This window comes from Felis catus, chromosome B3, assembly GCF_018350175.1.
Source record: "Felis catus isolate Fca126 chromosome B3, F.catus_Fca126_mat1.0, whole genome shotgun sequence".
In the NCBI taxonomy this organism is placed as follows: Eukaryota; Metazoa; Chordata; class Mammalia; order Carnivora; family Felidae; genus Felis; species Felis catus.
The window spans coordinates 142,574,092-142,587,839 of NC_058373.1; the positions used below are offsets into that span (position 1 = coordinate 142,574,092).

Genomic DNA, 13,748 nt, shown 5'->3' on the forward strand with positions numbered 1-13,748 from the left:
GGGCCCAGTGAGTGCTACAGAGAAGGTCATGTCCTGAGCTCTGTTTTTGCCTGGGGAGGCAGCCTGCACTGGCTGAGCACCTGCTGTGTGTGGGGAGGGGGCTGGGCTGGGCCCCACAACATCTCCTCTCCTCTGCCAGGTGTGGTGCTGGGCGCATGGGTGTGGAGAGGCAGGCGGCACAGCGACGACCCTAACAGTGGCCATGAGACTGAGCACAGGGCCCGAAGAAGGGGGAATTGGAACGCCATGGATCCGGCAAATTGGGAGGGTATGATGGACACTGCTGGCTGCCCACTGTTCCCCCATTCGTCCTTAGTAAGGAACTCATTTTATTCTGGGAGGCAAGATACTCAGCTCAAAGACTGCATTTCTCAGGCTCCTCTGCAGCCAGGGGTAGCCAAGGAGATACAAACAGAAGTTATTGGGTGAGGGTCAGACAGCTTGCACGGGCTTCTTTTGCTCCCATTCCCCACCCTCCTGCTTCTTAACTGGAACATGGAAGTGATGGGAGGAGCCGTTGCAGCTATCTTGCACCATGAGGCAAACTTGTGGCAGAACCCATACACAAAGGGTGGGGGAGCAGAAAGACACAAGGAACCTGGGTTCCTGATGACCACTGAGTCATCGCACCAGCCCTGGACCACCTGCCTCTGGTGCTGTAACTTGAGAGAAAAAACCCCGGTCTTATTTAAGCTATGGTTACTTCCAGCCTCTGTCACTAGCAGCTGTGGGCAATCCCTCAATGATACACAGGGGATAAGGCGAGGGATAGTGGCACACGGGGACCCGGGGTGTAGTTAAATGGGGAGTAGAATGGGGGGAGATCAGCCCAGAAAGGCCAGAGCCAGGCCTGGGCACTTCCTCCTTTGTGTGGAGAGAAATACGCCTGCTTCTGGCATCTCAGGAAGCCAGGAGGCAGGATTTCTTCCCGGGACGCACCCACATGAGTCAGAGGAAGGCTCGCTGGGGGGTGGCAGCCCCAGGCCTTCGGTGGGCCAGCTTGTGGCCTCGCTTAGAGCATGGCCTTGACTCTCCTTGGTGGCCTACTCATGGCTATGAACCTGGGGCCCCTGCCCACTTGGTGGTGCCTCACATCAAGTGCTAGGGACCCCTTCTTTTCCGGACTCAGCTGGACACCTCTCTGAATCTCCACAGCACCCATGACTGAATCTGTGAAAAGCTCCGTGAGCTCTGCTCCACAGAAGCGGGTCCAGCTTGGTCCGTCCCACAAACGTCCCAGTACGAACTTTAAAACACAGACCAGATCAATGGCCAGACAATGTCACACATTCATATGCCCTGCAAGGCCCTGACAGTCCAGCGTCTTTTCTGGAGACACCAAGGTGTCGTCTCTACCCTGGATACCCCCCTGGAACTGCCATCAAGTTCCTGAATGTGTTAAGCTCTACCTGGCCTCAGGGCCTGTGCACATGCTATTCCCACCATCAGAATCATTCCCCCTCCCCCCTCTTCCCGTTTGTCTCATCACCTAATTTCTATCTAAATGTCAGGGTCCCAGTCAATAGCCTGTCCCCTTGCAGCCCCCAGGTCAGATCAGGTCCCCTCGCGTTAGCCTCTTGCAGTCCCTACTCTTCTCGTAACACAGCCCCCAGCTGCGAGGGGTATGTGCGTGATCATTCATTCTCTGTGTCCTCTTAGAATGCAAGCTCTACTCTATCCTCACTCTCTGCACAGGCCTAGGCACATAGTAGGTGCTCAACAAGTACTTCCAGAGTGGACTTCCTCTGGGCTGGGCACTGGGGCAGGCGCGAATTCTACCACTGAACCACCCATGCTGGGCTGGGCACTGGGGGGGGAGCAGGGATCTCAGGCTCTAAGGAAAGTCACAGCATCCCCCCGATCCCTGCAGTCCCCTGACAGCCACCCCTTCACACCTGGATACCTCCCCCCAGCAACAGCCGACCAGCCCCTGCCCCATCACCATCTCCAATCTCCATCATCATCACGAGTGGGAGGCGGCAGATCCAAGGTCAAATCCCTCTCCAACCCCCGCAACAGGACTTTGGGCAAGTCATGTCCCCTAACCGTCACATGCAGGTGGATGCCCAGTTCAGGGGCAGTGGTGGGAAGCGGTGTGAGAACACAGGTGCTGGGTGCCTCCAGCATGGAGCCTGGCATCTAGTAGGATCTCGGGACTCATGAGCACAGGGCTCTAATGTGTCGTTTCCCAAGTATGTGTGATCACAGGAGCGTTCCGGGGGCTCTGGCCAGTCGGTCCTCTGAGCTTCTCCTAGAGTTGCCGGCTGCATCAGACAAGTTCTCGTTGTCATAACAACCCACTGGCTCTCTGCCGCCTGGGCCGGAGGCCCCAGAGGATGCTGCCAGCTGCCGAAGCTTGCAGCCTGGGCCTGCTCACCTCTCAGCAGCCCGGGCTGCTTCTCCTGAAAGAGCCTCGCAGCTCCTGGCGTGACAGCCCCTGCTCCTTGACTCATCTATTTCAGCCGCACTTCTTGAGTCTCTACTATGTGCCGAGCTCCGTGCCGGGCATGCACCTGCATCATGGCCCAAATCCTCGCCCAGCCCTGTGAGGTGGGACGGCTGCGGGCTCTCATGCTCCAAGAAGCAGAGTCTCAGCTGGGCAAAGTGACTTGTCCAAGGTCCCACGGCTCGGACACAGCAGACCCGGGAGGGGAACCCCATAGGTCAAGTACTCACCCGTTTCCTCTCCAGCCCCCCTCCGCCTCCCACCACTGCCTGGACCCTCCCTGATCCCACGGGTGCGAAGCTGGCCTCTGTGAGCTCGGAGAGAGGAGAGGCACAGCTCCCCAGTGCCTGCTGGGCTGCAGCGGGGAGACCTTGTCCTAAGGCAGGTTCCCGTTGTCGTAAGGATGGGATGCAGGATGGGTAGGGCATGTTGGACATCCACTAATGGTTCCAAAACATTACCTCGCTTACTCTCACAGCAACCCCCCAAGCCAGGACTTGCTACCCCATTTCATGGCGGAGGACTTGGGCTCTGAGGGGTCACTGGTCAACAGCCATGGCTTGCCGTAGGCCAGGTACCGCAACAAACTGGCAGGACTGCTGTCCCCTTCCTGGGGCCTCTCTCATGCCAGTGCAGAAGTTTCTATTACCATTGCGCTTTTATGGATGATGATGGGGGGGGGGGCTGAGAGTTCTCATACTCGTGCCTTTAACCATCCTATCTCATGGCTTCTGGATATTTCCCTGCTGGCCTGAGAACCCTAGAGGGCAGCCACAGGCCTCAGCTGTCTCGAGTCCCCAGCATCCACGCACATGCTCTGTGCCATCAGCGTTTGCACCCTGGGTTCCGTCCCAGCCTTTCTTCCTCAGAAGGGCTGTGCACTTGAGCCATCCAAGCCTCCCAGGAAGTCTCCCTGGGCAAGGGGTTCCCCGCAGGACTCCCCGCTGGCCGCCTGTCTTTACAAGAGGCTACACAGCTACTCCATCGCGCAACACATAATTGGAGAAGCCCAGTGACCCCTGGCCCTCTCTGCAGCCCTGCAGCCTTCCCGCTATGCTATCACCGATCGGGGCTCTGTGAACAAGACACCAGCATCTAGGGAATCAAGATGCTCCACCCACCCACCCAGCCAGCCAGCCTTCGACCCATCCGTCCCTGGAGCCACTCATCCGTTCACGCGTGCCCACTTGTGCATCCGTGTCTGCACCCGTCATCTGCGGACACGTACTCCCCCGTCCGCTATCCTCTAGTCCCCGTATCCGTTCATCCGTGTGTCCATCCTTGTCACTCGCGTCCCGTATCCATGCCGCCATCTGCCCCCGCCACAGACGCGTCCCTCCACCGACCTGTGCCCACTCATGTGCCGATCCACCCTCCTACGCCTGTATCCGTGCATTCATTAACAAACACTCCTGTAGCCATCCATTCACTCTTCCTGCATTCATCCACTCATTCCCACATCCATCGTCTTCTTACCATTCAAGGACCCGTCCACCTATCCCAGCACGCGAGCACGGACTCGTCCGTTTAGAATCCACCCGTCTTCCCATCTGTCTGTCCTGACGTACTCCCGTATCCGTCCATCCCCTATCCATCTGTCCCTCTGTTGACATCTGTCCGTCCCTTGCAGATCCTTGCATCCATTCCTCTGTGTCGCCATATGCATCAGAAATGCATCTTCCTACCTATCGGTCCATTTATCTATCCATCCACTGACGTCCCGTTCTGTTCATCCAGTCCTGTGTCCTTGTCAATCCTTCCGTCCACCCCCATCCACCCTGCCACTTACATCCGTCGATCTCTGCTCCCCCTCACCTACCCCTCTGCTTTCTATCCATGCCTCCCGCTGTCCCATCCGTCCCGCTCTATGCTTCCCGTCATCGTCTGTCCACACACTGCGGCCCACCCCACAGTTGCTTCTCCACTGGTGCAGAGGTGGGTGCACGGGGGGAGTATGCTAGGCGAGTACAGAACTCAATCACTTACTCACTCATTCATTCATCCTGTAATACTGAGTCAATACAGACAGCTCTGGTCTCCTTCTCCCAACAGCTACCATCTGGGGCCTGCTTTGGGGCGGAAGTCGTTCCCTCGACCGTGACAGGTGTTGTGCCCTGAGAGGGGCAGGGCCTTGCCACGGTAAATCAGCGGCAGAGGAGGGACATGAACTCAAGACTCCGGCTTCGTATCCATGCCTCTCCACCAGGCTGGTGACCAGCCCTGGGGCAGGAGGGGGAACCAGGAAGGGAGGCTGAGAGCAATTCCAGACCCAACAAAGTGAGCCTCAGGGTCACCCACCCATGGGTTTGTCCCTGGGAATCTTTACCTGCTTTGAGGGGAGGAGCCACCTCACCCTGCCCACGGCCATGCCCCTGACCTCCAACCTCCTGCAGGACCGAGCCTCTTCCGATCCTAGCACTCTCCCTTCTTCCCCCAGGCCCCGACCCATGCAGCACCTCCGACACTGCACTACCCTCACCTGCTCAGCTCTGACTCGGCCCTTGGACCTCACCTCCTGGGATGTGAGAAACTATTTGTGGCACTGTGCCTGCAGGAGCAGGGGCACTCCTTCAGAGTGGCTATGATGCATGAAAATGCTGAGATTGGGCCTGGCACGTAGTAGGTGCTCCATCAACAGCGACTGCTGTGGGCCAGACGCCGGGCCCAAGAGTGCCCGCAAGTGAACGGGAAATCATCTAACACACCGCTTCTGACTCACTTCCCTCCCAGACCTGGAAATGTCTCCCATCCCGCCTCAGCCCATGGAAAGTCCATCCCACAAGACGGTCTCCGGGCCGGCAGCCTTCAGCCGCCTTGCTCAGCATCCCAGGTGCGAACGGCTCCAGGTTCTGAGGATAAGCAGAGGACAGAGCTGGCGAGGCTATAAATAAGAGACAGGAGCTGGGGAGGGTCCTCCACGGAGGCACAGCCGGCCCCGCGCCCGGCACCAATGTGCTGAGCAGCCGGGAAGAAGCCGCATCTGCCACTGTGCTTGCTTTGCTGTGCCGCCCTGATTATAGTGAGAGTCGGGAAAATTAAGGGTTTTCGGGGACGCTGCCAGGGCCCTTGCTGCCGCCTCCCCGCCCTGCACGTCACAGATGCCAGGCAGAGCCGCCCCCATCGGCCACTTGCCCCAGCCGGCAGTGCTACACTGGGCCTGCCTGGATGGCACGCCATGGTTCGCAAGGGGCTTTCTCCCACGGTCCTCACTGACCCCGGGCATAGAAAGGGGCTTTGCTGTGACTGGTGGGTGGTGGAACTGGGGCCCAGTGAACGGAAGCGACCTGTCCTCTGGGCGCTTAGATTTGGAGGGCACTGGGACCTCAGAAGGAGCCAGGCCCAGGGAGACTCTGCCCCACAGAGCCCCAAGGCCTTGACCCCTGCTGTGCACAGGGCGGAGGGGACGACCCGGGCCCTGCAGGTGGCAGTCGCTCTCACTGGGCCACCCCCACTCACTCTTGGGTGCCTACTCTCTCCCATCCTGCCCGCTCGGGAGACTCCAGGAGGTCGCCCACGCTGTTCCTGCCCCAGAGGCGCCACACTGGGGATGGGGTGGGGCACAGACGAGGAAGGAAACACCTCTAAACCCGGCAGGAAGCGGAAGCGCTAGGGCAGAACTTCCCAAACAACGAGCCGGGGTTCGGGGAGGGTGGGAGCGCCAGCCGGGCGGCCCTGGCCTCAGTTTCCCCGCCTGTCACTGGGGGCCACGTGAGCACCTGCCCGGCAGGTCCTGAGCAGGACCGAGCGCGTCCGGGGCTCGGCGCGCGCCCACGCGCCGCGAACGCTCAGGGAACCGGCCCCGGGGTCCAGCCTCCTTCCGGCTCCTGGGCCTCTGGGGCGGCCTCCCCGAGCCGGGTCTGGCCCTGCCCCCTGACGCAGGGCGGGACGAGGCCTGCCGGCCCCCCCGGCTACCTGTCCCCTGTCCCCGCCCCGGGCCCCCGCCCCGGCCGGGACGCGCGGGTCTGGGGGCGATCGCTCGGGCCGGCGAGGGGGAGGGGCGGGGAGGGGCAGAGCCACGCGCGCGGAGGCCGAGTCCCCGCCCCGCCCCGAGACTGCCGGGCTCCCGCGGGTGCCCGGGCCCCCCTCCCCCCGACCCGACCCCGGCCAGCGAAGCCCCCGCCGCGGGGCCCTGGCGCCCCGGTACCGGAGGGGGCGCCGCGGGCGGCGGAGAGGAGGCCGGACAGCCGCTCCCCGTCCCCCCCCCCCCCCCTCCGCTCCGGCCCGAGCAGGGGTGCCGTGCAGAGCCCGCCCCGGGCGTGGGTGGCGCCCGCCCCGCCCCCCGCCGGTGCCCGCGCCGCGCCCGCCCGGCTCGCAGGTACTCACCGCCCGGCGGAGCCGGCCCGGCCGCCGGCCGCCCGTCCACATGGCCCCGGGGCAGCCGCGCCGCTCGCCTCCGCCGCCGCCGCCGCCGCCGCCGCCGCCGCGCTCGGGGCCCGCCGCCCTCCCCACCGAGGCCGAGCGCGCCGGGAGCCGGCGCGGCCGGGGCTCCCCCACCCCCCGGCTTCCCGCAGGGAGCGCCCGCCCCCCGCCCCCAGCCCGGCTCCCCGCCAGCCCCGGCCCCGCGCGCGCAGCCGCGGCTGATTCAGCGGCTCCCCCCCCACCCCACCCCGCCGCGCCGGGCCGGGGCGCGCTCGGGGGGCGCGGGGGCCGGACGCCGGGCGCGGGGGCGCAGCGGGGGCGCGGGAGCCGGGGACGGAATGGCGGCGGGGCAGGGAATGAATGAACGCGTGCGGGCATGAATGGTTGGGCGCATGAATGAATGAGTGCCGTGCGTGCGTGCGGGAGGAACGAATGAATGAGGAACGAATGCAAGAGGGGGCCGCCGAGGGAAAGAGCGAATGGACCCTGAAGGCCGGGAAACCCTAGGTACTGACCTGTCCGACCCATTCATCCACGCATTCACTCAATCCCCCAGCATTTATTGGACGCCTACTGTATACCAGCCCTGCTCTGGGCCCTGGGAAGACCTCAAGGCAGGAAGCCAAATTCCTGAGCTGCTGGAGTTCACATTTTACCAACGGAGAACCTGCGGCGCAGGGGAGGGGGGGGAGGGGGCGGAAGGGCGCAAAAGACGTGACCCGTGACCCGGCCAAGCTACCCCTCTCCCCGCCCCTGCTCTGCCACACCCCCCACCCTCCCCACCTCAGTGGCTCCCTCGGGTCGCCGCAGGTACCTGTCTCGCCTTCCTCCTACTCAGCGGAATCCTGGCCCCTGGGTCAGGGTAGCCAAGTGATGGGGGAGGGGCTTCCTTACTTCCTGAGCTCTCAGAACCGAGAAGCAGCCTGTGAAGGGTCAGTGTTGCTCCGGGAACCTCCAGGTGGAGCACACCCCTCCCTGCCCCCAGCAGAACCCCAGGCTGGCCCAGTCCTGGCCCCGAGAAATCAGGGTGTGGGATGAACCACTCCCTCTCCTCCCGGAGACATGGAGCAGGGTGATTCTGATGGCCCAAGCCAGGCTGGCGCTTCCTCAAGAGCCAGCCTCCGTTCTGAGGACATCAGAGCTCCCTGGGGACAGCCGCCAGAATCTGCCAGCCCAGCCAGCCCGGCCGTGGCCAGCATATGAACCCAGGGAAATGCACGAGGAGGCCAGAAAGGATCCTGTGTGTTGGAAAGAGAGGTGACAAAGCACATGCACTTTACTCCTGTCCTCACTCGGGAACTAAGGGCTCACAGTTTGCACTCGTTGGTATCATTCCCAAGCCCGTGGCAGATTAAAAGATGCTGCCAATGACTACTCTATTTTTGGTTGTGGCAAAATATACAGAACATAATATTTACCATTGTGACCAATTTTAAGGGTCCAGTGCAGTGGCATTAAGCACATGCACCCTGTCGTGCCACCATCACCACCATTCGTCTTATATTTGCATTCTACGCCACTCGGTTAATTAGGGAGGAGGTTGCTACATTCAGGCACAGAACAGTGCTGAAAAAAGGCGCTGGTAGCAAAGGGAAGCAAGAAAAACCACCAACGGGAGACAGGAAAGTAAAGGAGACAGTGAATGAAGAACCAAGTGCCTTGGAGGAGATGTTTGGTCTCTAGGCAAAGTCCCATCTCCTCCGGCCCGGGCCCTGGGGACATTATTGGGAAACAGATGGAGAAAGGGAGGTCAGGGAGCTTTCCAGGCCCCAGAGAAGGGTGAACCTCAGGGGATGCCCTTTCGCCTCCTCTGGTCCAGACGGAAGAGGGGGCGGTTGGGTGCGGGCTCTCCGGATCCCTGTTTTAGGCTCTCCGTGGGACTGGTCTCTTTGTTTGCGGCCTTGGTTTCCCCATCACGCGTAGGGGCGGGTTCTAGGGTCTCCACGCTTGCCCCCTCCCGTTCTGACGCCACTGAGGCCACACGTAGGGGTGGAGCCCAGCCTGCTGATGCCCCCCACCTGCCAGCCCTAATGTCCCTGCCCTCCCCGGGGCCCCAAGGGGACAACAGTAATGGCGGCATGTGGACGGAGTGTATGCGCGGGGCTCCACCCACGTTTTCTGCCCAGACTCTGGTCCTGTTCAGATGGTGCCAGAACGTCCGCCGTCCGCCCTGGCTGCGCTGCTGCCAACGTTGCAGATGGCTGGGGAGGCGGAGGAGGCCAGGGTGGGGCGGGGGCGGCCCATGCCTCAGCTCAGGCAGCTTGCACACTTGAGCTTGGGCCTGCCTGGGAAGGCCCCTGGAGAGCCCCACCCCCACGCTGCACCGCCTCTGCCTCTGTCTGCACCCTGCAAGCCCTCTCCCCCCTCCTCTCCCCAGCTCGCCACCAGAGGCAGGAGAGAAGACGGCGGGCACTATCTGGGGGGGGGGGGGGGCTCCGTTAATCCCCGTAATGACCTTGTGGGGGAGGTGGCACTAGCCTGCTTTGGCAGATGGGGAAACTGAGGCCCAGAGAGGCAAAGTCTCTTGCCTGAGCTGGGATTTGAATACCCTGGCCCATCTGGTCCGGCGGTCACCCCCATTCGAGTTTCGCCTCCCATCAGACCCGCCTCGAGGTGTCTCTGAGAAGACCCAGGGGTGCAACCTGAAGGTCCCTGCAACACGGGCTGGTCCGTGGAGGCCTCTGCAGCTTGTGTAGCCAGAGCCCAAAGCCTCAGCAGCATCCAGGCAGGCTTCCTGGAAGAGGTGGGATTTCTGCTGCCGGCGGGAGGGAGGGAGAAAAGTGGCAGGCCTGTAGAAACCATGCCCCGGGGCTTGTAGGTCCCCTGTCCACCTGGCTTCCTGAGCTCATGTGGGTCTCTGTTGGCCACGCTGGCCACGCTCCCCACCCCCATCTCTCGATTCCATTCCCAGTTTTATGTTGTTCGCGGCTCTAAGTACTCTCCGGTGTCACCTGACTTACGTATTTGTTTATGTGTGGACCGCCATCTCCCCAGCTGGAGAGTGCACCCCTGCCCGGAGGGGGGAGGAGGTGAACAAATGATTGCGAAAACGATGGAAGGAGGGAGGACTGGGGGAGGCTGGCAAGACGCCAGGCTTCTGGTCGTGTGGCCAGGTGGACAGGGCAGGCGGCAGGCCGGGGGTCGCTGAGCGTGACGTTGCCCCAGACCAGGCCCCAGCCTTCCTTTCCCTGCTCTGCCTTCCTCAGGCTGGAGCTCGGGAAGGTTCTTGGCACGTGGGCTCAGGAGACCCACGCCCCTGCCGGTGCTCTAACTTCCCCTCCAGGCTGCCCTGCAGGACCGGGGCCGGACTTCTCCCGAGTGACCCCCGCCCCATCCTGCTGCCCCCCGTGCCTCGCCCGTTTCTCCTGGGAGCACTTTCGTCACAATCCGGGATTCAGTGTCTGCTTCTGAGAGACAACCGAAGGCAGAAACAAAAGGACACAAATGGTCTCCATTTCACTGATAGAGAAGTGGGGGAGCCGACACCCCCCAGCAAGGGCTCCACGCAGAGCCCCGATCCCCCTTCCCTGCCTCACACGAGGCTGCACCCCCACCCACGGTGCTCCCTTCGGGTTGACTCCGGGCCTCGACTTCCGGCCGTGGCCCCAGCCTGCGCCCTGTCCGTGGGAAGGGGCAGCAGCCTCTGTGCGGGACTGTGCTCTGCGCCAGGCCATGCGACCAGGCGGGGCCGGCACGGGCTGGGCAACGGACTTGGGCTCAAACACTGTAAAGTTATTTCTCAAGTATGTATCACAACAGAACACGTGAGCACGCTTACTCGCCACGTAAGCAGGCAAGCCGGGTCACTAAGAGGGGGTGCTCCTGGGCGCCAGAGGACACGGTATCGTGTCTGAGACAGATCCGCCAATGTCCTGTTCCCCCTTCTTGGCCGCTCGTAGCCCGTAGGGAAGGGCAGCGTCCAGAGTCCTGTCTGGGGGGGTGGAGCGCGGGGCCTGGGCAAGGGAGACCGCGTGCCCTCCGTCCTGGGCCCTGGGCACGCTGGGGGACACGGGGCAGGGGGTGGCACCGAGGCGGCCTCACCGAGCAAAATTGCCACCGAATATACGACTCTGGGGCCGACAGACTCGCCTGCTGAGTGGACGGGTGTTGAATAAGGTCACATCTGGGGGCCCAGGCTTCTTCAGCAGCCCATCCGCTTAGTCCTGGTCCAGCTGGCCTTGGCTCCCCGGGTGGGTGAACTCCTATGTTCCTGCTAAGTCCAGGCCCTTCTTCAGCCGGCCCCAGCTGCAGCCCAGCCCCTGGATTGTGCTCCAACCACGATGTCAGTGTCCCCGCCCCCTGCCCCCACCGTCTCTGGGCCTTGGCACAGGCTGTCCCTTCACCCTGAGATGCCCTTCCATGGAGTGTCCACCCGTGAGACTCCTCATCTCATCTCTCAAAAGTTGCCTCCTCTTGGAAGCCTTCCCAGACCGCCCCAGGCTGGCCACCCCGCCTGGGCTGGTCTCCTGCCCCACCCCGCTCACTGCTGAGGACCGGCCTGGCTTGTAGGCGAATCAATACGTCACCCTAAAGGGGACGTCTAGCTCCTGCTTGCCCACCTGGGTGCTGAGAAATTTCCTTCCTTCCTCTCAAGAAGTCTCCATGGTTGGACAGCCATCCAGATAATTCTGAGCTGCAGTGAACTTATCCTTGCTTTTCCTGACAAAGCCAAGGTACGCCTCCCTGCCCCGAGGCAGGACCGTGTTTTCGATGTTTGGAACACACCGACAGCAGCTCCTTGTGGCCTCCTGCTGATCATTTCTCCTGGGTCCTTCTCCAGAACCCACATCAGTGCCCCGTGTCACCAGCCCTGCCCTCGCTGGCAGGCAGAGCCAGGAACCGCTTCCTAGAAGGGTCTCCGCTGCACCTGTCCCCTCGGGCAGCCTGCCTGTCTCACATCAGGGGGACACTGAAAGACCTCCAGGGGACATTTGCACATGCTGCTCCTCAGCATCTCGTGCCTTCCAAAAGGCCCCGTCTTCACGGAGGCACCCCCTCCTCCAGGAAGCCCTCCCGGATCCCTAGCTGTTCTGTTTTCATGCGCCTCCCTAAGCTTTGCCCTGACCTCAGTGGGGGTCACCGCCCAGGGCTTTCCTTCTCTGCCACATAGTGGGCCCCGCAGCTGGGACCGGCCCCGGTTCCAGGTGCCTCCCCAAAACCTTCCGTGGCCCATCACCCAGAGCCGAGGCAGCCGAAGTCGGGGACCGATGTTAGCCGAACGAACGAGTGAATGAATGAGTGGACGAACGAATGAACAAGTGACATGGGAGTGCTGCAGGACTGAACCTCAGCGTGATGGAGAGCCTTGGCCCTCTGGCTGGCCACACCCCAGGGAACGACCATGAACATGGCACCAGAGACCACGGGCCCTCGGATCAACTCCTCCGCTGGTGATGCTGAAGATGCTGAAGGACTCCGTTCTGTTTTCCTCCCTCAATACAGAGAGACCCTGCCGGACCCCACCCGTCCCCTCACCTCCCGCTTGCAAACACAGTTGTGTGTGGCAGTCTGGGGGCCAGCCTGGGCAGGACTCTCAGCAAGTCGTAGGAGGGCGGTCCTGCAGAGAGGCTTAGGAGCAGGCACAGGGCCAGAAGCAGTGCCTGAGAGCAGGGATGGCCACAAGCCAGGCTGCCTGGAGGCTGAGCGCCAGCTCCTGGTGCGCTCACCTGGCACCTCCCGGGGTGGCCTGGGTTGGTGGCAGCGGCCAAAGCAGCGATGAGTCGGTGTGCCAGGCCCAGGGTGGGAACTGAGGGTGGTCCCCACCCAGCGAGGGTCCTCCTCTCTCCAGGAAGCCCCCGCAGCCTCCTGCTAGCCCCCGACTCTGAAACCTGCCTTACGTCTGTTCTGGGCCCTGGACAGGACCCCCCAGTACCTGTCTCAGTCTGTTCCCGTATTGCTCAAGAACCTGCAGTGGCTCCCTACTGCCTGATACCTCCTATCCAGCACTCAGGGCCTTCCGTGGGCTTCCCTGAGTCTCTGATGTGTCTTACGCTCTTGACAAAGGCCGAGGCCCTCCTGCCCCCTCACGTCTCTTCCAGGCTGCCCCGCGTCTCTGTTTACCCCCGGGCATGCCCACGCAGCCTGTTTTCCTCTTATCTCTGCTCAGAGCAGGAGGCAAAACTCCAGTGAAGTAGGGGCTCATGTGAAAGGGCCCTGGGCCCCTGGAATGGAGGGGTGCGCCCAAGGAGAGGGGTCTGCCTGCTTCACCTCTACCCAGACTGCCATCTCCTGGCCCTCGGGACACACGGGATTTCCTCAACGCCTCTTAAATGGCTCTAAACCCTCTTCTCTCAACCAGACGCTGGCCCCGCATGGGAGCCCCCCGTGGCCGTCCCCCAGGACAGTGCCCGTCAGCATACGGCTGTAGTTCCCTGAGGTGTGCGAATGGCCAAGGGCCAGGCCTCTGGCCTGGGAGCCAAGAGACCTGGTTCTGGCCCTGTCTGCCACCAGTGCCCCTCTCTGGGCTCTGTTTCCTCATCTGTAGAATGGGACTCTGCCCTCTCACCTGGCTGCCGAGAAACTACTGGCCGTGAGCCAAGAGACAGAGGGCCGAACTGGCGTTTGCAGTCTCCATCCTGGGACCGAATGACTGGGGGACCCCAAAGCTGGGGTCACCCCTCTGTGCCAGGCGCTTCTCGCACAAGGAGGCTACACGGTGGCAGGGCCGAGGCCTCTGGAGCCGGAGCGCGCTGCCCTTGTTGAAAACTGGGCAGCAGGGATGGCCACCAATTTTCCCCACTCCGCTGGGCAGGAAAACGGTTTCTGCTGTTGCCTCTGTGTTCCGACCGGTTCCCATGCCTGCAACGATCCAGAGGCTGGTCAGAACTGTGGCCGCAGCGAGCTTCAAAGTCACGCAGGGGGCAAGGACGCCGCTCCGGCCAAGATGGGGGGGTTGGGGCGGCCGGGGCTCTTGCCAGACCTTCAATCTTCCCCCGACTCTGCA

General features: G+C 62.4%; 1 protein-coding gene across 1 annotated transcript in view; it reads right to left on the reverse strand.

Annotated features, from left to right (window-relative positions):
- Positions 1–6,821, reverse strand: part of BEGAIN (brain enriched guanylate kinase associated) — a 44,768-nt gene extending 37,947 nt beyond the window's left edge. The window contains exon 1 of the mRNA XM_023256033.2: positions 6,770–6,821. Coding sequence (XP_023111801.1) covers positions 6,770–6,811 — 42 coding nt within the window. The 5' untranslated portion in view covers positions 6,812–6,821. The remainder of the gene's footprint in view (positions 1–6,769) is intronic.
- Positions 6,822–13,748: the final 6,927 nt, after the last annotated feature.